This window comes from Fistularia commersonii, chromosome 14, assembly GCF_037954325.1.
Source record: "Fistularia commersonii isolate RoL2024-O1a breed Wild chromosome 14, RoL_Fcom_v1.0, whole genome shotgun sequence".
In the NCBI taxonomy this organism is placed as follows: domain Eukaryota; kingdom Metazoa; phylum Chordata; class Actinopteri; order Syngnathiformes; family Fistulariidae; genus Fistularia; species Fistularia commersonii.
The window spans coordinates 695,077-717,972 of record NC_141297.1 but is presented as its reverse complement, the minus strand read 5'-3'; the positions used below and the strand labels follow the sequence as shown (position 1 = coordinate 717,972).

General features: G+C 54.2%; 1 protein-coding gene across 4 annotated transcripts in view; it reads right to left on the bottom strand.

Annotated features, from left to right (window-relative positions):
- Nucleotides 1-275: 275 nt before the first annotated feature.
- magixb (MAGI family member, X-linked b) overlaps nt 276-22,896 on the bottom strand; it is a 32,926-nt gene continuing 10,305 nt past the window's right edge. Inside the window, exons 4-18 of one of the 4 annotated variants that reach the window (XM_086159114.1) lie at nt 18,084-18,203; nt 16,803-16,976; nt 14,142-14,301; nt 13,721-13,791; nt 12,994-13,155; nt 11,785-12,286; nt 11,193-11,718; nt 9,926-9,989; nt 9,442-9,855; nt 7,258-7,458; nt 7,101-7,177; nt 6,883-7,029; nt 5,254-5,392; nt 4,051-4,154; nt 2,524-2,739 (exon numbers count right to left, since the gene is read on the bottom strand). In XM_086159114.1, coding sequence (XP_086015240.1) covers nt 2,671-2,739; nt 4,051-4,154; nt 5,254-5,392; nt 6,883-7,029; nt 7,101-7,177; nt 7,258-7,458; nt 9,442-9,855; nt 9,926-9,989; nt 11,193-11,718; nt 11,785-12,286; nt 12,994-13,155; nt 13,721-13,791; nt 14,142-14,301; nt 16,803-16,976; nt 18,084-18,203 — 2,930 coding nt within the window. In that variant the 3' untranslated portion in view covers nt 2,524-2,670. Of the gene's footprint in view, nt 2,740-4,050; nt 4,155-5,253; nt 5,393-6,882; nt 7,030-7,100; nt 7,178-7,257; nt 7,459-9,441; nt 9,856-9,925; nt 9,990-11,192; nt 11,719-11,784; nt 12,287-12,993; nt 13,156-13,720; nt 13,792-14,141; nt 14,302-16,802; nt 16,977-18,083; nt 18,204-22,896 lie in introns of all 4 variants that reach the window. The other 3 variants (XM_086159115.1, XM_086159116.1, XM_086159113.1) reach the window with 3 other exon arrangements.

Below are 22,896 nucleotides of genomic sequence, written 5' to 3'. Positions count from 1 at the left end.
GTTGAGCGCCTGTCAGTGCGTGCGTGTGCGTGTGCGTGAGCCGGAATCCGACCCCGCACTTCCTCACGCACGGATGGAAGGAACGCGCATCGCAGCGCGGGTATTTATAGTGGCGCTATGAATTCACCGTGCGTGTGCGCGCATCGCGCTAAGAAATACAATCACACCAATGAACGCACGGAGTGGTGCGTCCCCACGCACACGCACACAGGCACCGGGCGCGCTCTGTCGCCCCCTGGTGGCCGCAAGTCACATTGCAACACAAACAACACCACTGGGGGGGCAGGCTTTATTATTATTATTATTATTGTTGTTGTTGTCATTATTATTTTTGTTATTATAGTTTTATTACAACGTGTTTACAGTCCAGACCGGAAATGAGTCTTAAAAAAAAGGTTATAAAAGCAGTCCTGGGCTGTGGACACTGATGGGGGCCGTAAAAAAAATGTGAGCGGGACGTCGTTGACGGAAGGTTCTGGGCTGGTAAGAAATAACAGTCTGCGCCTCCTGATGCCCCCCAACACCCCCAAACACCCCCAAACACCCCACTGTAAACACCGGGGATCCATCAGGGCTGTGGAAACAGAGCGGGAACCTGAGAGTCTCAACAGCGACAACCAACGGGACCAGGATTAAGACCAGGACCAGGACCAGGATTAGGACAAGGACCGGGACCGGGACCAGAACAAGGACAAGAACAAGGAGGTCCGTGGGTAGAAAAATAACTCCTCACAGTTTCATCTGAGCCGGGTTCTGATCAGGTCTGAAACCAGGACCTGGTGGGGGGGGGGGGGGGGTCACAGTACTAGAACCAGAAAATAAAAAACATTGGTCTTATGTTACCAAGGCAACAGCGGGCACAGAAATCTCTGGAAGCTTGATGGGATGGCGGGTGGTGTTCTGACCCCGAGTGGGGGGGGAGGGTAGAACACACACACACACACACACACACACACACACACACACACACACACACACACACACACACACATCTCATCCCACAATGATCTGCATGGATACCTGTCGTTTGTAATACACCGTTATAAATGTACACACAAATATCTCCTCCTATATACAGAATATATAGATATATAGATATATAGATAAATGCGTATATAAATAAATAGATTATATATTTCACACCTGCTTTCTAAAAAGGTTTGTGTTTCACGTTGCCGCAGTGACACATTTCTGACAGTGTAACAACAGAATGCGGCGCCGCCGCTCCGTCCCGGGCGCTAATTCTTGGCCGGCTGCATTTTTAATCTTATCTTTACGATCGTTATTATTACTATTATTGCTCAGAATGTCCACGGCGTATAAATAAAAAGGTCCACACCGATTGGCCGACAGGCCGGAGGCCCGCTGCTCCGTCCACCCCCGGAGGCGGCGCGTAACTACACCGTTCCGTGGATTCGGCCGCTTGAGTCGCCTCGGCGATCCGACCATCACTTCCTGTTCCTGTGCGGCGGAAAAAAGGGCGGTCGCCTTGTTCCAGTGTTGTTACAGCGTTATTACAACGTTATTACAACGTTATTACAGCGTTATTACAGCGTTGGTACAGAGGTCGGTTGGGCGGCGTGTGTGTGTGTGTGGGGGGGCTCGGATCAGGCGGTCCGTGATTGGCGGGTTAGGCGGCGTGAAACGAGTGAGGATTAAAAAAAGGCACGACTTGATTGGCCCGGAGGTTTGGGAGCGGCGCGGAGAGGAGAGCGTCGTCCAATCGGGCGTTCGGTATCCGTCAGCCCAGCAGGGGGCGCCTGTCCCGCCGCCCGGCGCCGCCCCGGCCCGGGGCGAGCCAGGGGCCCGGCAGCGGCCCGCCGCCCTCCGCCGCCGCCAGGGAGAGGCCCGAGATGCTGGCGGCGGAAACGGCGCCGTCCGATTGGCTCCCGCCCGAGTCCGACTCGCCCTCCTCCGGACGCTCCACGGACGGCGAGGAGCCGAGGAAGGAGAAGGACCTCCCGTCGAAGGAGAAGGACCTCCCGTCCTCCGGATCTTCTCCTCCGCCTCGGCCCTCCCGGCCGCTCATTCCCCTGTACTCCAGCAGAAGACCTCGCCGCTCCGCCTCCTCGGACGCTCTCGGCCTCGGAAGGTTCACCTCTGGACTCGGGATGGGAAGAAAAACCTTCTCCTCGGCGACCTCGGTCCACGACACCTCCGGCCTCTCCACCCTGACCTCCAGCTTCTCCTCGGCTTTCTCCATCAACCTGTCCACCTCCACCGCCTTCTCCTCCACCTCCTTGTCCTTTGCCTCCTCCTTCTTCTTCTCCTCCTCCACCTCCTCGTCCACAGGAGTCACCTCCTTCTCCTCCTCCTTCTCCTGGTTCTCCTTCTCCTGGTTCTCCTGGGGTTCCTGTCCCTCCTCTCTCTTGTCCCTCCTCCCTCTGCTTCTGCTCCTGCTCTTCTCCCTCCTCCTCCTCCTCCTCCTCTCCTTCTCCCCATCATCTCCGCCGCCGTGGTCTCCTCCGGAGCGAGCTGGTCTCGGCAAACTCCGAGACCGAGGCTTCCTCCCGTCCACCTCCGTGAGCTGGGAGGCGGGGCTTGGTATCTGGTATGGTGGTCGTCCCGTCCTCCTGCTCCTGGTGTCGCCGCTTCTCTTCGCCTCCCGTGCGTCCAAAGACTTGGTCCTCCTCTTGTGAGCGTAGCTCCGCCCCCCGGGCCGGCGGGGGTCTACTGGATCCAGACCCGGCTCCGGGGGCCGACGCAGGGAGGAGGGGGAGGTGAGTCTGTGTTCACGGCCTGGAAACGATTCACAAAACAATTAACGCCGTAAAGCGCTTCTTACACGGTAATAAGCGTTCTTGAAACGCTTATTACACAGTAAAACGCTTATTACACGCTTATTACACAGTAATAAGCGTTCTTGAGACGCTTATTACACGGTAATAAATGTTCTTGAAACGGCCTGGAAACGATTCACTAAACAATTAACGCCGTAAAACGCTTCTTACACGGTAATAAGCGTTCTTGAAACGCTTATTACATGGTAATAAGTGTTTTGTAACACCGCCGCTCATTAATTATCAAACGCTTGTTTCTATTCACAGCTGAAACATCCATTGCTGACGGTGACGCTCGCGTAATACTAATATTACACCGGTCACTTTTCATCCAGGATGTTTTCAGGGGAACAAATACAAAAAAAAAAAACAGCCAACGGCTTTTTTTATTCATTTTCAATAACAACTGGCCCTAATCTGAAATAAAAAGTACAATAAACCATAATAACAAGTGTCATAGCTGTAAAAAATACTATATTCTGAAATGACATAATCGTAATCATCTGGAACACAAGAGTAACACAGCTGTTATAACAACTGTTATAATCTGGAATAACAAATGCAACACACTTGTAATTACTGTTACTGTCCGGCATAAAAACGGTAATAACAACTGTAATATCTGTCAAAAAAGGATACTCTATAATAACAGGTGTAATAATCTGTAACACTAAATGAATTAATCTGTAAAAGAGGCATAATAATCTGTAATAATAAGTACCATTTAATCCTGTAATAAGAAGTGGATCTGAACAACAACATCCTAGAGTGTCATATCAGCTGTAATATATCTGGAAAAAAGTCATAATCAGTAATACGTATAAAATACCTCAAGAACTAGTTTGATAATCTGTTATCACGAGTGTAATATCTGTTATAACAGGTGTAATAATCTAGTAGGACGGACATAATAATCTGCAAAAGCTGTATAATAGTCTTGTTATGACTGGTGTAATAATCTGCTACGAGTGTAATAATCTGTTCTAAGTGTGTAATAACAAGTGAGCCGTCGTGAGCAGAGCGCCCCCTACAGGCCGATTAGTACTTCCTGGATAACCCGCTCGCTAACGGCGTTTACCGAGGCGTCGCGTTTGATCGGAGACGATCAATACGACGTCGGGAGGCTGCTGGGATAAAGGCCTCGCGGTCTTGGAGAAGGGAAGCTGGAATGGCCTGGATGAAGATGAGGAGGTGCGGCGGCGGCGGCGGCGGCGGCGGCGGCGAGGAGCGGGCGGAGGCTCAGAGAGAAGCAGAAAGTGGGAGGACTAACAGGAACCTTTACCAACCGCGTGTTCTCTGTCCGACCAATCACATAGAAGCACGGCTCGCCCAGGCGGGAGTTGGTCATGCACAGAGACAGGCTGGACAGCTCCACTGGACCAGAACCAGAACCAGAACCAGAAGAAGCCACCGAGACCAGAGAAGACAAGAAAAGACGGAGGCAAGTTAAAGGAGAGGAACGAAAAGGAGGAGTTTGAGAAGAACGCCGTCCCAGGGAAGAAGGAGTCCTCTGAAGCTCATGAGCAAGTCAAGATGTTCATCAATAACTGCATTCTAATCAATACATGACCCATAATGCAGATACTCCAATCAATACGTGTGCTTTAGTCAACAAGGGTGATTTTAATCAATGACCTCATTCCGATCAATAGTCCGTATGTGCATTCGAATCGATGACTACGTTCTGATCAGCGTGTTTGAACCGATAACTCTCTTCGCTATATTTGAATCGATAGCCGTATTCCGATCAATAATGCGCCCTGTGACACTCAAGATGGCCGACATTGAAATATTGATTGATGAATTGATGAAGAGGAAAACTGAACGAGAAGGTCATTATGAGGTCATTATTGATCTTAACTTTACGGATGCTGACTTAGTCATCGATGATGCGATAATGTTAGTAACAGCTAACTGCTAACAGCTAACTTAGTGGTTAGTTGGTCAGTGCGGGTACTAGTTATTTGTGAGAAAAGAAGAGGGAGAAAAGACTCTGAGTCGGAACAAGTAAGAACCAGTAACCAGTCAATACAGGCGAGAACTTTGGGATTACAAGTTATAAATGATTCATTACCGACAATAACTGAGTACTTACAGGTATTAACTCGGTAATTATTCAGTCATTACTCGTCATAACTTAGATATGACCAGTAACCACGGTAACTCAATACTTACAGGTACTAACTGAGTCTACTATTAGTAATTGCGGGTAAGACGAGGTCATAACCGGTAACTTAGTCGGTGCAGGCTGAAAGTTTGTTAATACTTTGTAACTGGAGGGAATACTTTAGTTATTACAAGTATCAGTATTGATGACTAATTGGTAATAACAGGTATTAACTTAGTAATTACAGGTCATTTCTTCACAATAACAGGTACTGACTTAGTAGTTTCTCAGTAATGACAGGCGATAACATCATTCCGTGTGTGTGTGTGTGTGTGTGTGTGTGTGTGTGTGTGTGTAGCAGCTGACCGTAGTCGGGCACGTATCCGTTGCCCCTCCTGAGCACCAGGTGTATCCGCCGGCCGCCCCTGCGGATCTGCTCCACCGCCTGGCTGTGGGTCATCCCTGCCGTGCTGTCACCGTTGATCTCCACCAGCTGGTCGCTCACCTGCAACACACACACACACACACACACACACACACACACACAGAGTCAGTGGGGTTGGTATCCCCTGAAAACACCTGGAGGGGGCAGGGTCTTACAGAAGGTAACGCTAAACATGCTTATTCCAATATAAGTGTGTAGTACTACGTGGTTCGCTTACTACATGGTTATTACACATTTATTACACCATTGTTACACTGTAATAAATGTGTAATAACCATGTAGTAAGTGAACGCGTTCACGCTCGGCTGTCTGACGCCGAGAAGCTTCCAGAGCAGGGGTGTCAAACTCATTTCTCATGGCGGCCACATACGGCCCAGGTACATGTCAAGTGGGCCGGACCATTAAAATAATAGCAAACTCAACAATAAATAACCAAAATATCATGTCTTTCCTCTGTTTTGGTGTAAAGAAGGACATGAGGAAAATCTTGGAATTTAATGAACAATCCTTTTACAAAACATTTCATGAAACACCTCATATTTCCTCAGACAAAAGTGCAGTTCACTTCTTTCATTCACATGTTTGCATTGCAATCATGTGATCATGTGATCCCACTGATCATACAAAGGCACAAAACTTGATCAAGTAATTGATATTGAAAAATATAGTAATGCACTTAAAGATTAAATGAGACTTAAAGGGATTTTTAAACCATTTACACATTTGTGTATAAAATCTAAATTGAATCCTCGCCTACACCTTACACACTAAAAATAGTGCTATTAAATGTGTAAAGATTGGAGTTTTCACCCTTTAAATGTGTAAACTTCATCCATGAAACATGCAAACACTTACAATACACATTGAAAATGTATGGAGTTGCATGAAAAGTAGAATTCCAACATACTTGTTTGTAGTGACGTGGTGACTAACTTTAAATTGCACATATTCGCTAGCAATTAACTAGCTGGCTTTTACCGCTGCGTCACTGATTTCTCAGCTCTGGGTGAAAGTGGACGCTGTTTCCTCAGACCTGCCAGCGATTGGTCGATCTTATCTCTTCTCAGTTTCTTTGCAAGCTGTCATATTTTCCATTGTGATGTGTCTCGTAGCGGCGCCGTTTATTATATTCCTTAAATACCGAAACTTGTTGCAAACACGCCAAGCACAAAAGTTTCCCGTGCGTCTCCGTAAATAAATAGGACGTAGTCCGTTTTTCTTTGAAAATTCTACACTCTTTAACCACTTTTCTCTGTTTTGATAACGACATTTTGGCTAATGAGGGCGTAGCAGGAGGTGGAGAACAGGGTAGAAACAACATCAAAACAAGCAGCAGGTGGTGCATTGATACCGTCTGCTGATTGGTCCGTCTCAGTGATGCGGATTGCCGTGTACTCTGACCAAAATAGTGCGCCCCCTAGCGGAAAATTCTTGAATTGCATTTAATTAAAAAAAAAAATCCCTGTCTTTTATGCATTTTTTCACTTTCAAATGATCCTGCGGGCGAGCCGTTGACGTGTTTCGAAGGCTTCCGGAGACCAGAAGCTCACCTGCATCTTGTGGCTCCTGGAGGCCGGCCCCCCCTCCATCAGGCCCAGGACGTAGAGCCCCATGTTGTACTCGCTGCCGCCTCGCAGGCTGAAGCCGAAGCCCGAAGGTCCGCGGTCCAGGTCCAGGCTGTAGTACCGCGAGTCCCGCTGGAACGGCCGGATGTCGTTAGCCGCCGCCACGGTAGCTTAGCTTAGCTTAGCGACGACGCGGCACTCACCTTAGGCCGCGACCTCTGAGCCTTCTTTCCTCGGGGGCCCAGCTCGTACTCGGCGGACTCGGACAGGCCGGAGGAATCTGAGGGAACATTTAGGATCTTCTCGTTCCGGTACTTGAAATCGCATTTGATTTGAAACGAACGGTATTTTTGGGCTCACAGGCGCTGGGCCGGGGGACCACCGTGAGCCGCAGGGTGTTGCCGGCCCGGCGGAGGATCTGGGCCAGCTCGCGGTGCGGCAGCGCCACCACCGGCCGGCCCTCCACCGCCTCCAGACGATCTCCGGGACGGATCTGACCGCTGCGGGACGCCGGGCTGCCGCGACGCACCGTCACAAAACGGTGGGGCAACAGGGACGCAGCTGGGGGAACAACACACACACACACACACACACACAATGTGGAATTCAGGTTTTGTATTACACACATGTTATCATCCATCCATGCATCCAGAGACCCTCCTGGTGGGACCTTCTTGGAAGCCCTCATCATGCAACCTTCTCATGTGGCTCCTCTGGATGTTGAGGTGCAGCAGCTCTACTCGGAGCTCCTCCTGGATGAAGGTGCTCTTCACCCTCATCCCAGGGAGAACCCAGATCCCCTGAGGAGCCGGAGACCTGAGGCGAGGTGGGGGGGTGAGGCGGCTTCATCCCGGCTGAGATGTTCAGAGCTGCTGGCCAGTGGAGCCACGGATCTCCACCTTCATCCAGACTCACCACATCTCCTCTGGAAGAAGCTCTGGAGAAGAACTGCCAGTACTCGTCCCCCACCTCCGACAAACCCAACCGACCTCTCCTTGAGGACACAGCAGGGTGACAGCTGGCTCCTCTCCAGCAACACACACACACACACACACACACACACACACACACACACATGCGCGCAGGCTGACTCAGAGGGATTGGGACAGATGTACTCAGCTGTAAATGCACACACACACACGCACACACACACACATGTGTGTGCTCACACTCATGCATGCATGCACACATGCACGCGCACACACTGATGCATGGAGACACACACACACACACACACACACACACTCACAGATGCAGCACTGCTCAGACCCCCCCCGCCCTGTCCACAGTAATCCCCCTGCAGTGTCGGCCGCTGATCGCAGCTCAGCCCCCCCCACACCTCACACACACACACACACACACACACACACACACACACTCCCTCCACCTCCTGCATCCACAGCAGCTTGTAGATGTTCAGCTCTTCAGCCCAGCCACACAAACAGAGCGAGTAGGGGGGTCCGGACCCACAGACTGCGAACGCATCGTGCCCCCCACCCCCCCCCCCACATACACCACACACACACACACACACACACACACACACGCACACACGTTTTGTCACCCCAGCAGTGGAACCCGCCCCCTCCGGTGGAAATGACACGTCATATCAGCTGCTCAGCAGAACCCCCCCTTGAACGTGCACCAATCTGACACACACGCACACACACACACACACACACACACACACACATCACATCTGACAGCTCTCGACCCCCCCGACCCCCCCACCCTCTCCCGCAGCGGCTGCAATAATTACGTTTGGATTCCTTGACAGTTTTCAGAGCGGACTGAAGTCTCTCCAGCATGGCTGTCCTGTTCTTCAACAAGAAGAAGAAGAACAAGAAGAACGAGCAGAAGAAGAAGATAAGGATCCACCAAAAATCCCATGTGACACGGGGGTCCCCCCACACACACACTGTCCCAAACACACACACACACACACACAAACACAAACACACACACCGCCGGCGAGGCTTCACCCTCCAGCTCCAGACAGAGATGGAGGGACACAGCGGGGGGGCGGAGGATAGAGAGAGAGAGAGAGAGAGAGAGAGAGAGAGTGTGAGAGAGAAGAGAGAGAGTGTGTGTGAGAGAGAGTGTGAGAGAGAAGAGAGAGAGTGTGTGTGAGAGAGAGATAGAAACAGAAAGAGAGAGAGAAGAAGGGAGGGGGAGTTTTAATCTGTTGGATGACAGGATGCTTTCACTGCAGAGTGGGGGGGCATTTACTGCCTTAATCTCAGCGGGAGAGTGTTTTATGTGTGTGTGTGTGTGTGTGTGTGTGTGTGTGTGTGTGTTGGGGGTGAAGGTCTGCCCCCCCCGACCATCAGAGTGAAGGACCGACTCACTGAGCCACTCTGATTGGCCGGCCCGTGGGGTGGGGGGGCGGCCAATGAGCAAGCTAGAAACCAACTGGCGCCTGATCCCCCCCCCCCCGGGTAAAGCTGATGGCGTGCCATGACTCATGTGGTGGCCGGTCGCCACGGCGACCTCTTCTTAATCCGCAATCACGTAATCCCCCCCCCCCCCCATGGCATCCCTCACCTTTGACGTTCTCCACGTCCTGGGAGGCGATGACGAATCCGAATCCTTCTCCAGGTTTCCTCCTGAGCTCCACCTCCACCCCCCGCAGGGTCGGGGTCCCCGGGGTCCCGGGGGCCCCCGAGGCCCCCCGTCGCCCCGCGCCGCCGTCGGCGCCGTCCTGGTCCTCCAGCCCCGTGTCCATCCAGTCCTTGGGCTCCATGGTGAGGGTGACCGGCACCGACTCCAGGAAGCTGGTGCTCTGGATGAGGGTGGGCCGCGGCGCCGCCGGGGACGGCGGCGTGCCGAGCGAGGAGCGGGACCCCGCCGGAAGGCCGACGCCGACGTCGCATCCGGCTAGCGGCGGCGGCGGCGGGCGCAGGAGGGGAGGGGGGAGCCTCTGGACGGAGCCGGGGGAGGCAGACGGATGATAGACGCCTGAAAACGTTGGCGGACTCAGTACCGGGAGGAGACGTGGAGACGGACCAGGTGCAGAAGGACGACTCACCTCCTCGGTACACCAGCAGGATCACCTCCCCCTGCCTGGCGTGCTCCTGGAGAACCGTCTGCACCTGCCAATCACACGCAACCTTACTACACCCTCACCACCTACGACTACATCATGACACACTTATTACACAGTAACTAGCTATGACTATGTTATTACACACTTATTACACACTAACCAGCTATGACTATGTTATTACACACTTAGTACACAGTGACTAGCTATGACTATGTTATTACACACTTATTACACAGTAACTAGCTATGACTATGTTATTACACACTTATTATACAGTAACTAGCTATGACTATGTTATTATACACTTATTACACAGTAACTAGCTATACTTAGTACACAGCAACTAGCTATGACTATGTTATTACACACTTATTACACAGTAACTAGCTATGACTATGCTATTACACACTTATTACAAAGTAATTAGCTATACTTAGTACACAGCAACTAGCTATGACTATGTTATTACACACTTATTATAAAGTAACTAGCTATGACTATGTTAGTACACACTTATTACACAGTAACCAGCTATGACTATGTTATTACACACTTAGTACACAGCAACCAGCTATGAATATGTTATTACACACTTAGTACACAGTAACCAGCTATGACTATGTTATTACACACTTATTACACAGTAACTAGCTATGACTATGTTAGTACACACTTATTACACAATAACCAGCTTAACTCACGTTATTACACAGTTATTACACGGTAATTACTTTGAGCTGCTTTTGCACTAGTAGCACAGTTAGTGCAGTTATTACACAATAATAACAGTTATATATTCACAGTACCCCCTCGCTACTCTGCTTATGTGATTTATTGTTCTTTAGCGGTTATCTATCAGGCATTTTGCAGTGTTTGAATTTTTTTTTCATCATGAAACAGCCATATTCTAGTCTAAGAAGAGAAAGACTAAAAAATAGTCAAATTCATTTTATAAAATAAAATAGATCTCCTTTGCCGAACAAAGTTAGCCAGTACGGTGAGCCGTCGCACCAACGCCGGGTCTCGTAAGGAATAACAACACGCTCTACCACGCCTCCTAAACGCCCGGCGCCGACGCAAAAGTGGGCCGTGGACCGGCAGCGAGCGGGAGGAAGCTGAAAAGATAAAACTGAAGCTGAAAAGATAAAACTGAAGCTGAAAAGATAAAACTGAAGCTGAATAGATAAAACTGAAGCTGAAAAGCGAGGCTTGGACTGAAAAGCGAGGAAGCGCAGGCGTGTGGCGTCACCTGAGCGATGCTGAGGCTCTGCACGTCGGCGCCGTTGATCTTGACCACGACGTCGCCGGGCTGCAGGGCGCCGCACTGCTTCCTGTCCCAGACCCTCTTCACCGCCGTCTTGTCGGCGGCGGGACCGCCGGCCGTCAGGCTGAAGCCGAGGCCGCCGTCCTCCCTCGTGCGCCCCAGGGCCACGGGCACCAGCTCGCCCCCGCCGAGGCCGCCGAAGGCCCCGCCCCCCGGGGAGGGGGCTTTGGGGCCGCCGTCGCCGTGGAAACCGTCGTAGCCGCGGCGCGGCGAGCCGTCGGGCGTCGGAGGCCCGAAGCGGGCGGCCTGCGGAGTGAGGAGGCGTCGGCGGGCGCTCTGGGCGCCGGCGGGGGACGAGGAGGGTCGCCGCGGCGACAGCGGCAGCGGCAGGCGGGACGTGGGCAGCGTGCACGTGGACAGGTCGCTCTCGGACGACTTGGACGCGCCGTGGTGGAGAGGGCGGGGCGGCGCCGAGAGGGAATTGTTGTTATGGTTACGGATCACGGACGCCCTGGCGAGGAAGAGACGGGTTAGCCCCCGGCGCCGACGCCTCCTCCGCCATCTTGCGCGGCGTTACCTGTGCGAGCCGATGGCGGAGACCACCTCGCTGTCGCTCTGGCTCGCCGGCGTGCGGTCGAAGGACTGCAGGCGGGCCAGGCTCCTGAAGGCGCGGGGGGGCCGCGGCGGCGCCGGCGGGGACTCGGCGTTGCTCGCGCTGGAGCGTCTGAAGGAGGCGAGGAGCGAGGCGGCGTTCCCGGTGGCGTCCGGCGCCACGCCGGGCTCCATGTAGCCTCCGTCGCCGTGGACGCCGTCGAAGCCGTCCAAGACGAAGTGTTGCGCGCGGGGGGCCGGCGGGATCCGGCGAGGCTGCGGCTGGGACGTGGTGGCGGCGGGCGACGGCGGGTCGGCGGCGTCCAGCGGCAGCTTGGCAGAGCCGTCGGGGTTGTAGAGCATGGGGTAGCCTCTCCGCACCTCCACCTCCACGCTCTGACCCACCGGCACCGCCTGAAGCATCTCCACCGCCTCGCCGTGGGACGACCCCAGCACGCACACGTCGTTGATGTAAACCAGGAGGTCGGCTGAGGAGGACGAGAACCTTCAGTCCACCTCCACAACAGACTGATCACATCACAGGAACGTGTGAAAACAGCAATAGCAGGTAATAACATAGTAATAACATGGTAATAACATAGTAATAACATAGTAATTACATGTTAACCTTTCTTCCTCTTCTTTTTCCCGATCATCTTGATCGGTGATCATATTGATCACCCCACCCCTGACCCGTGTGTTTTAGCGTGGGTGTGGAATAATCCCTGCAGCTCATCCCCGCTAAATCAGCCTATTAAGAGATATGAACCCGATCGTCCCCACAGACGCTGCTGTTATGGCCTCTCGCTGCGTCGCCTGTGTGTGTGTGTGTGTGTGTGTGTGTGTGTGTGTGTGTGTGTGTGTGTGGCAGCTGGATTACGTTGTCCCGCCCCGGGGGATTAGAGCACTGATGCACATGTTTCAGACCAGACATCCCTCCTGGTGGACCTGTGGAGGCCAGGAGGTGTTCCTGCAGGAGGAAGCTGAGGAGCTCCTCGAGTTGCTCCTCAGCTTCAGAGAAGATGGGCTGCACTGCACATCGGGGCTCCCCAGGTGGCAGCAGAGAGCTGGACTCAACCTGCAAGGGGGGGGTGCTTCTTCCATAGCACTTCTATGTTGCTAGGCAACCAGCTGCACCTGTCCGCCATGACGGTTTTAACCTTTGACCCCGCCCCCCCCCGCCCGGGGTCTCTACCTGTCTTGAGCGCTGAAGGTCCGCTGGAGGTCACGCTGTAGACCTGGAGGAACTCCCTGGGCTTGCTGCCCCCCACGATGTTGAACCCAAAACCCCGAGGGCCTTTGATGAGGTGTGTGTGCACGGGGAAACCACGCAGGTCACCAGGGTGCTCCGTGAACCCTACACACACACACACACACACACACACACACACACACACACACACACACACACACACACACACACACACACACACACACATACACACAGAGAACATGGGGGATTAAGACAATAACATCCATCAGCTGTGATTGGTCACGAGGCGGGGTTCACCCCGGACCAATCACAGGGCTGCATAACCATGTGACATCCATCCGCTCATTGATTGGTCCTCATGTAGACGTCTACCCCCCCCCATCTCCCGTCTGCACAGATTTGTTTATATTTGTTTTTAATTGTTTAGAAATGTCGCCATCTAGTGGTCGGAGTCGGCATGATTCAACGCTGGCTTTGAAAACATGGAATCATGTGACGGTGGTTCAGACGCCGCCGCCCACCGGCGGGTCACGTGACCCCGTGCTAGCAGGATGTAGCGGGTCACGTGCACCCCCACCACCACCAGCTCAGGGCCTTAATCAGTCGTTTCCATCTGACTGGACGGTGACGCTCGCTGACGTCCGTGCATCTCGGCTGTCCGACCTTTAAACGAACCCCCAGCAGATACCAGAGGAAGGCGGAAGCTCACACTGGGTCCTGCAGAGCGTCTCCCTGCTGGCGGCTCGCGGACTCTGCCAGCTGCTCCTCTTCGGGCCGGGACTTGGCGGACCGGAGGGGAGGGAAACGAGAAGAAGGCGTCGTCAGACACGAGGGTGTGAGGAACATCTCAGACACGTATCTCAGCGAATCCCATCACGCATTTACTCCAGGAAAGCCGTCCCCCATCCAGATCCAGGCACCTCTGATTCTCGCTAATAAACACGCCCGATGCTATTTGAAACATCGGCATCTCCGGCAGGGCCTCCGCCGAGATGTAGGAGGAGAAGAGCCTCGGAGGACGGCCGGGTCTGGTCCTGGACCAGAAGAAGACCCGGGCCGACGGGAACGAGCTAGCTAAGCTAGACGGCGGCCCCTCCACAACGGCGAAGGACGTAAAAGAGGAAACTCACTCGACGCAGAGGCCGTCCTCCGGGTCGCTGAAGGTCTGCTCCCAGTGGTCCGGCATGGCGCCCCTCCCCGTGGCCCCGCCCACGCCGTTCTCCTGGGGCTCCAGGAGGCGGCGGCTGGATCGGACGCCGCCGCCGCCGCCGCCCACACCTGCGGAGCCTCCTGCAAAGATGGCCGACCACGGGGTTCAGAGAGGAAACGGGCGATTCAGCGGACATGCAGATCCTTGGGGGGGTAGGAGGGGGGCTGTCAGACCAAAACACCTGAGGTCAGCATCTCCACCGCCTTTGCCCTCTGCCCCCCCCGGGGCGCCGTGCATCCGACACCGCAGGAGGAATAACAATCTCCTCTTTCAACAACGTCCTTCAGCTGCCCTCCAGCTGTGGATGTGGGAGGAGTCGGGCACTGACCCCCCCCCCCCCCCCCCCCCCCCACACACACACACATATACACACTTCTGAAGATGACTCAGCACAAAACCATGGCTTCCTCTGACCCGCTCTCCTCCTCCTGGCTCCACTGCAGCTGCCTCCATCTCCCTCCCATCTTCTGACCTGAACCTCCATCTGACCTCCACCTTCAGCCACCCAGGACTTAAGAAAGGACACGGAGCAGCAGAGTGGAGGATTACTGCTCCCTGCACCAGGAGCAATAACAGACCATGCACGTGAGCACACACACACACACACACACACACACACACACACACACACACTGTTAGCTTGTATCTCCATTAACCTTCTAACAGCGGTGCCCCAAAGCTGTTTCTTATCGTCTCTTTGCAGATGATGAGGTGATTTCAAACGCCAAATATTACCGGTAAACTCTGGTCCCGGTTCAGCCTCCCGTCCTGCAGGACCTCTTCTCGCCGCTCCTCCTCCAGCGGCTTATTGCCACCGGTTGTTTAACTCCCAAGCGAGGATCAAGTGGATTAGGTGTAACTTGCCCCCCCGCTCCCGCTCGACTCCTCCACTTAGAGTATTGAAAAGGCCGACCGGGAGCTAAACAAGCCAGGATGGGGCTGGAAGGTGAGCGATCTGGAGATACTTCCCTCCGTGATCCCAGGAGACGGACGGGAGTGTCAGGTCATCCAAGTGATGAGGGGTTACGATCCATCACCTCCACCTCCTCCACCCCCCCGGTGGAGGGGCAGGAAGCAGCAAAGCTCTGGACGGCGTCTCCTGAAGGCGGGTCGCCCTCAGAGCTCCATCAGCAGTGGGAGGAGCAGCAGCTGAACTTCCCATCCCGGGCCGGCCTCCTCCGATTGGACGAGAGCTGCCTGTGCATCGGCGTCCGCCCGACACGCCTACGGAGGACAAAGATGGCGCCGATGCCTTCGGGCGTCTCTGATGCCCCGGGTCGAGCGGGAGTTCCGTGTTGTCGAGATCCGGAAATCCATAGCGACCGAGGGACCGCTATGGGACTGTAAGGCGAGTCGAACGCTTCCTCCCTCCTCGTCACATGACCCTTCGTGTTTTTCCTCCGATCCGGTTACCCCCTCGCCGCCTCGCCCCCAAAGGCGGCGTGACCTTCCCTTGGAGGCCGTCCAGCGATCGATGGGCCGCGAGCATACCGATGGCACTAATGATTGATCCGCTCAGGGAGGCTATAGATAGCCGGCCGCCGCCGCCGCCGCGCACAGCGGTTTGCTTTGAATCATTAGCTTTTCTTCCTCGGTCGTTTCATTCCGTCGGATTATTGCCGGCATTTGGTTGATGCTAATCGCTAATCATCCTTTTCTTCCTCCCTGTTTGCCCGATGGGAGTCAGCGACGGCGTTATCCTTCTGAATCCTCGCCGTCCTCATTAAAGCGGCGTTCCTGAAAGGCCCGACCCGTCCGCGAGAACGTCAGCGCTTCGGGTCACGAGGAAGAGATGGTCTGGACTCGGGCGGCTCGGCTGCGTTCGCGCGTTAATCTTTTGTGGAAACGTGAGCGCGGGACTCGCGGAAGGTGACATTTCAAGGATTCAGATGTGACTCCAGTAATTGCTTTGTGCAACTGTAATTCCGCCTGGGAGGGGCTCTTCTTCCAATCACATTATCCCGCAGATCGTTAGCGGATCCAATTCTCTGTCGTCCAATCGTTCTCTCCTTGAAGATGTTCCTCCTCTTCCTGGGTTCGAACTGTGAGGAGCTTCTGGTACACAACCGCTGGGGTTTGGCGACGTTAAGAGGGTTTGTTCTGCGGGCTGGATGGAGTTGCTAGGTTGCTACTGCGCGTCTCTTGGGGAGCAAAGGCAACATCACCCAAGTTGGAATCTAAGAAGTCCGTTCGTTGACCTGGGTGGAGTCCTGGGTGGGCCTAGTCTGGGCTGTCGAGGGGAAAGGTCTTGTCGAACCCTCTTCTCCATCCAGTTTGACAAAGATGGTTTCTTTGGCTCCTCTCAAACTACCCGTCTCACTAGCGTCTCCCAAGGAATGGACCCTCAACTCTGGATGGACCACAGGGGTCCTGACCTGAAGAAGTGGCTCTCCTGTGTCTCACCAGTACAAAGGCTCGCTCTCCTCATTGCACTTTGGACATTGTCCATCTTGTGTTGGACAATGTCCAACACAATGTGACAGTCCAGAGCACCAGAACCTCTGGGATCAGGGGGGCGGCATCTTCTAGGGGAGAAACCAAGCCACGACGACACCCGACGGACACTTGCGGAGACACTTGCCTGAGAGGCCCGAGTCATCCTCGCTGTTGTCGCCCTCCGTCGCCACCTTCTCCAGGTTGCTGAGGGACTTGCTGCGCGTGCGGAAGTTCCTGAGCAGGTTGCGGTGCTCCTGGTAGGTGATGGGAGGGTTCTCCGTGCTGATGTGGACGGGTCGCGGCGTGCCGTAGTAGCTCCCTGGGACAAAGCGGAGACACAGGAAACATCACGAGTGCGACTTTCCTCTGCGGAGAAGGTTGCTGTCACCTGCAGTCTCCTGTCATATACATACATATACATACATAGGGCGACTATATTGGCCCCGAATCGTTGTTATGCATAATCCCACCAATGCTCTGAGCTTGTACGGTAGCGGGTGCATTGTGTATCCTCTGGAGACGGTCCTGTTCACGAGCGCCGTGTTCTGGGCTCCAGCCATCTGCTCCGGCTGCCGGAGGGAGGAGGGGAACGGAGTCGCCTCCGCCCCAACATTTGGCTCGCTGTATCCAAATGTTTTGAAGCGAAACATGGGATGACTGATCTCGCCGACGCGCCTCCGGCCCCCCCGCAGGACGCCAAGCCGATCCCGCTGATTGCTTTGCGGCGGCGACATGTCTATCAATGTCACACGGCGGGCAGGTGAGGGTGACATTTATTGCTCCCATTAAACGGGCATGAATTATGGATGCTAATACGCGGAGGCTTTTTAATCAGAGGCGGCATTCTGACCCTGACGGGGAGGCGGAGCCGGCGGGAGGCGCCGCTCCATGACATTAATATGTATTAAGAGACGGCTTCCAGAATCGCATGTCCTCCAAGAGACATGAAGAAGATCGTACATCATAACTACGCATGCTATCAAGGTGTAACTGATGGGGAACATCTGGACAACGGGAACGGATCTGCTGGAGGACGGGAGCAGGCGGCGCAGGAAGGTGGGTTCCCACAGGAGGCCTTCCTGTGTGGGGTCTCCACGTTCTACCCGGGTTCTACGTGGGGTTCCTCGGGTTCCTCGCAGGATTAGCGGTGAAGATAATGAGTGAAGAAATGAACATTAAAACAGTTGACGATATGCATGACGCTAAATGCTCTAGCTTAGCCGTGGGGTAAACGGTGAGCTCTAGCATGAAGAAGCATCTGAAGACCGAACACATCAAATCTACCCAGGAGGCAGGGAAGATGCTGGCCCTGTGAACCTGCAGAAGAAGGTGTCGGTGGTTCAACTCCGCCTACAGCTAGATGCTAGAGGTCCAACAATTTGATGGCCACCATCCTACCGTTCCATCCCACCACGCCCATCTTTACCTTTGAACTTCCCGCTTTCCAGCAGAGCCCCCGACTCCTCCAGCGAGAAGAACTCCTCAATGGAGACGAAGTTGTAGTCCACCCCTGAGATCTCCCCGGCTCTGGGCTGCCTGGTCGTACCTGCCGTAGAGAAGACGACTGCTGGCTTACGTAGATGACACTCCGATTAATCACACGCTCCTCTTCCTTCTTTCCTTCGTCCCGCCGGGGGGCTGAGGATCGGCGTCGGCTCGCACAAATGACACCTTCGGAGAAAACGGCGACTCAGCAAAGCACACGCAGCCTGAGAGGGGCGTCTGCGGGACAATTAGGCGACACAAGCACAATCTATACGCCTTGGACACTGGGATCTATACCTCTCTCTGTACGCCTGCTGACAGGACAACACCTGGAGCACCCAACCATGACTGCATCCTTCGCTGCACAGGCTAGCATGCTAACATCAACGTGGAATCAGTATGGTTGACACGGGGTGTGGATGAGGGGGCCAACGTTGTATGCCTCCATAGGAGGTGTGGATGAGGGGGCGAACGTTGTATGCCTCCATAGGAGGGGTGTATGAAGGGGGCAAACGTTGTATGTCTCCATAGGTGTGGATGAGGGGGCGAACGTTGTATGCCTCCAAAGGAGGTGTGGATGAGGGGGCGAACGTTGTATGCTGCCATAGTAGGTGTGAATGAGGGGGCGAATGTTGTATGTCTCCATAGGAGGTGTGGATGAGGGGGGCAAACGTTGTATGTCTCCATAGGAGGGGTGGATGAGGGGGCGAATGTTGTTTGCCTCCATAGGAGGGGCGGATGAGGGGGCGAATGTTGTATGCCTCCATAGGAGGGGTGGATTAGGGGCTGCCTCCATAGGAGGTGTGGATGAGGGGGCGAACGTTGTATGTCTCCATAGGTGTGGATGAGGGGATGACTGTTGTTTGCCTCCATAGGAGGGGTGGATTAGGGGGCGAACGTTGTATGCTGCCATAGTAGGTGTGAATGAGGGGGGCGAACGTTGTATGTCTCCATAGGAGGTGTGGATGAGGGGGCGAACGTTGTATGCCTCCATAGGAGGGGTGGATTAGGGGGCGAACGTTGTATGCTGCCATAGTAGGTGTGAATGAGGGGGGCGAACGTTGTATGTCTCCATAGGAGGTGTGGATGAGGGGGGCGAACGTTGTATGTCTCCATAGGAGGTGTGGATGAGGGGGGCGAACGTTGTATGTCTCCATAGGAGGTGTGGATGAGGGGGCGATTGTTGTATGCCTCCATAGGAGGGGTGGATTAGGGGGCGAACGTTGTATGCTGCCATAGTAGGTGTGAATGAGGGGGGCGAACGTTGTATGTCTCCATAAGAGGTGTGGATTAGGGGGCGAACGTTGTATGCTGCCATAGTAGGTGTGAATGAGGGGGGCGAACGTTGTATGTCTCCATAGGAGGTGTGGATGAGGGGGGCGAACGTTGTATGCCTCCATAGGAGGTGTGGATGAGGGGGCGAACCTATGTTCCTGCGATGGATCCAGGATGGACTTCCTCTCACTCAACCTAAGCGGGATCAGAAGGCTAAACCCGCCTGTGCGGTAAAATATCTTGCCGGAGCTACAGATGCTGCGGGAACATCTGGGGGAACCCGGCCTGGATGGAGTCCAGCACCGTAAAAGTTTAAAAGGCGCATTAAAAGGCTCCTGCAGAGCATGTAGCATTTGAAATGCATTAATCAGGTTTAATTGGAACATTAATCACTGATAACAATCATTAGTGATCTAATTGAGTCCAGACTCCAAAGCAGACCCCCCCCAGTGAAATCTGATCGGGGGGGGTCTGATCAATGAGAGCAGGATCAAACATTAATGAGGCTCTGCCTTCACCTGGGTGAAGATGGAGCACTTAGATGATCAACGATCTGCCACTGCATTGATTTGTGGTGACCTTGGGGGGGGGAGGGTCTCAGGTGGGTCCAGGTGTGTGTGGTGCTCAGAGACCTTCTTACAGGTTCACACATGGACTGTGGTCTGTCTGACGGACAATCTGATTGGTCGGTCTCAAGGTGAGGAGCCCGCCGCGACCTTCAGACCAGACACTACCATCCCAGGACGGACAAATTACATCAAACTCCCATCAAGTCTGGACCTCCTCCTCCTCCCTGAGGAGCATGTGTGATGTCACCGTCAGCTCCTCCTATAAACCTGATTCATATCCTGCTGTCTAGGGAGCAGCGCACACACACACACACACACACACACACACACACACACACACACACACACACACACACACACACACACACACACACACACAGACATACAGCCCGAGGTCTTCTCTAGGGAGCAACCTGCCTGCCCATGCTCCTACACCTCTTCTCCACCCTCTCCGTTGTGGACCTCCACCTCCTGCCCTCTCACTGCTCCACCTGGTCCACCATGTATTCTGTCCTGCTCCAGCTCAACCTTCTTCTCTCCGCCTCTCTAGATGTTCCTCCAGCTGCTCTCTGCTCCCACCTGAGATCACGGTGTCATCTGCAAATGTCCATGGAGGTTCTTGTCAGACCTCCTCTGTCCGCCTGTCCATCTCCTCCATGTCCTGCTCATCCTCCTCATCCACCCACAGCCGCTCTCTCCTCAGAGGACACCGGAACGTAACTCCCATCACATCCTGGTTCTGTAGCCACCAGCCACGGCCTCCACCCAGTTGAGAGGAACATCTCCACGCCATCGAACAGGAGAGATTCATTGTCTCCTAGGAGATCGAGACGTCTCGTCCGCAGAGGAGGCGGACGGATTATTGACATCTCCGTCTTCCCCGGAGATGCCGAGCCCCCCCCTTGTCGGGACTCGGGAGGTAATTAAACCCAGCACCGTCAGGACGGGCGCAGATGTTCCTCCTGGAAACAACCGTCCCTCCTCATCATATTAGAACTAAACCATCAGGCTTCGGATCTCCTGCTGCCCCAGAAGACCATTAGAACAGGGAAGGGAAGGGAAGGGAAGGGAAGGGAAGGGAAGGGAAGGGAAGGGAAGGGAAGGGAAGGGAAGGGAAGGGAAGGGAAGGGAAGGGAAGGGAAGAGGGGCAGACACTGACAGCGCCTGGGACTCACATAAGCCTGCATTAATCACTGATAACTGGGAGGCAGGAAGGGGTAGAAGGGGGTGGAAGGGGGTAGAAAGGGGGATGGAGGGTAGAAATGCAGAAGGGGGTACTGAAGGGCAGAAAGTGTTTGTCTTGAAGGCCCCACTAGCACGACTAGCATGGAGGAGCTAGCATACATCAGACGCGTCCTGAGGAGCAATTCTCAGGAGGTGGTTCCGCAGGCCGTCAGGAGAACATCCACGCACCTACTGCTGGAACCCTGCTGAAGAGGCCTCCTGGAGACAAGAGGAGAACCCGCGAGGTCGAGAACTTCAGGAGAAAGGAGGTCCATTCCACGGCTTTAGCAGCCCCCGGGCTGCCTCGGGACCAGAGGACACAAAGGCAGGAGGACACAGCGGACGGACGGACAGGACCTTCTAGATCTCATTGTGGACTCGAGTGCTCCTCTGAAACCCCGGTGAGACAAACAAACCCTAAAGTCCTGGCGGGCCGCGACACCGCGGAGCTGCTCGCCGTGACCTACTTCCCAGGCAGGAGGAGAGATTAGCAGGCCGGAGTTCAGACCCCTGGCACGCTGCGCTCATCCTCCACCTCCACCTCCACCTCCACCTCCATGGAGAACCAGAGCTGGAGAAGCAGATCGCTGGATGAGTAAAGGCCGAGTCCTGGTCCTCCCGCCTCCCCGCTGACGTCAGACGGACCCGGATTAAGATGCAGCAGATGCACGGCGGACGGCCGCCTTTGGCCGCCAATGGACATGATTTGATTTGTAAGCATAAAAATACAACTCCACATGCGTGTGTGTGTGTGTGTGTGTGTGTGTGTGTGTGTGTGTGTGTGTGCACCAGAGGCCTGGTTTCCAGGGGATTATACAAAAAACTGTACTAATAACCCATCAAAAAAAGAAAAGAGTGGGGGAGGAGACGCTGTGGGTGGAGACCATGAGGTGGAAATCTGTGTGATCTTCAGAGCTCCAGAACAACATCTGGATCCGTCAGCACCGACCTTCTCAACATGGTGAGGAGGTCTGCAGCCGCAGAGGAGTGTGTCGGGCGGAGCAGGACACGGAGGAGATGGACAGAGGAGGTCAGACAAGAACCTCCATGGACTGAGAGGTTTGTAGATGACACCGTGATCTGAGGTGGGAGCAGAGAGCAGCTGGAGGAACATCTAGAGAGGCGGAGAGAGGAAGGTTGAGCTGGAGCAGGACAGAATACATGGTGGACCAGGTGGAGCGGTGAGGGGGCAGGAGGTGGAGATGAAGAAGGTGGAGGAGGTCAACAGTCCAGAGCACTGGAGGCGGTGGAGAGGAGGTGAAGGAATGAGCGGAGATCTAGATTGACAGGAAAGGGGGAGAAGGTGGAGGTGAAGAGCAGCCATGGTGTCTGGGTTGGAGAAGACAGGACGCAGAGCTGGAGGCAGCAGACATGGAGATGTGGAGGTTCCTCTTTGGGAGTGAGGGAGACCAGGGAGGAGGCCATGGTAGATGTTCTGGAGATAAAGTCACACTGAGATGGTTTGGACGTGGATAGAGGAGGGATGGAGAAGATCTGGGTGGATGAGGAGGTTGCAGGAGGTCTGGAGGAAGACCAGAGAGGAGGTTCATGGATGGAGGAGAAGAGGACAGGAGGTTTGCTGGAGTGAGAGCAGAGGGTTGGATGGAGGCAGATGATTGGCTGAGGGCTGCATGGATACTGGAAAACATCATTTAGAAATGAGTGTAGTTCAAATCCAATTTGATG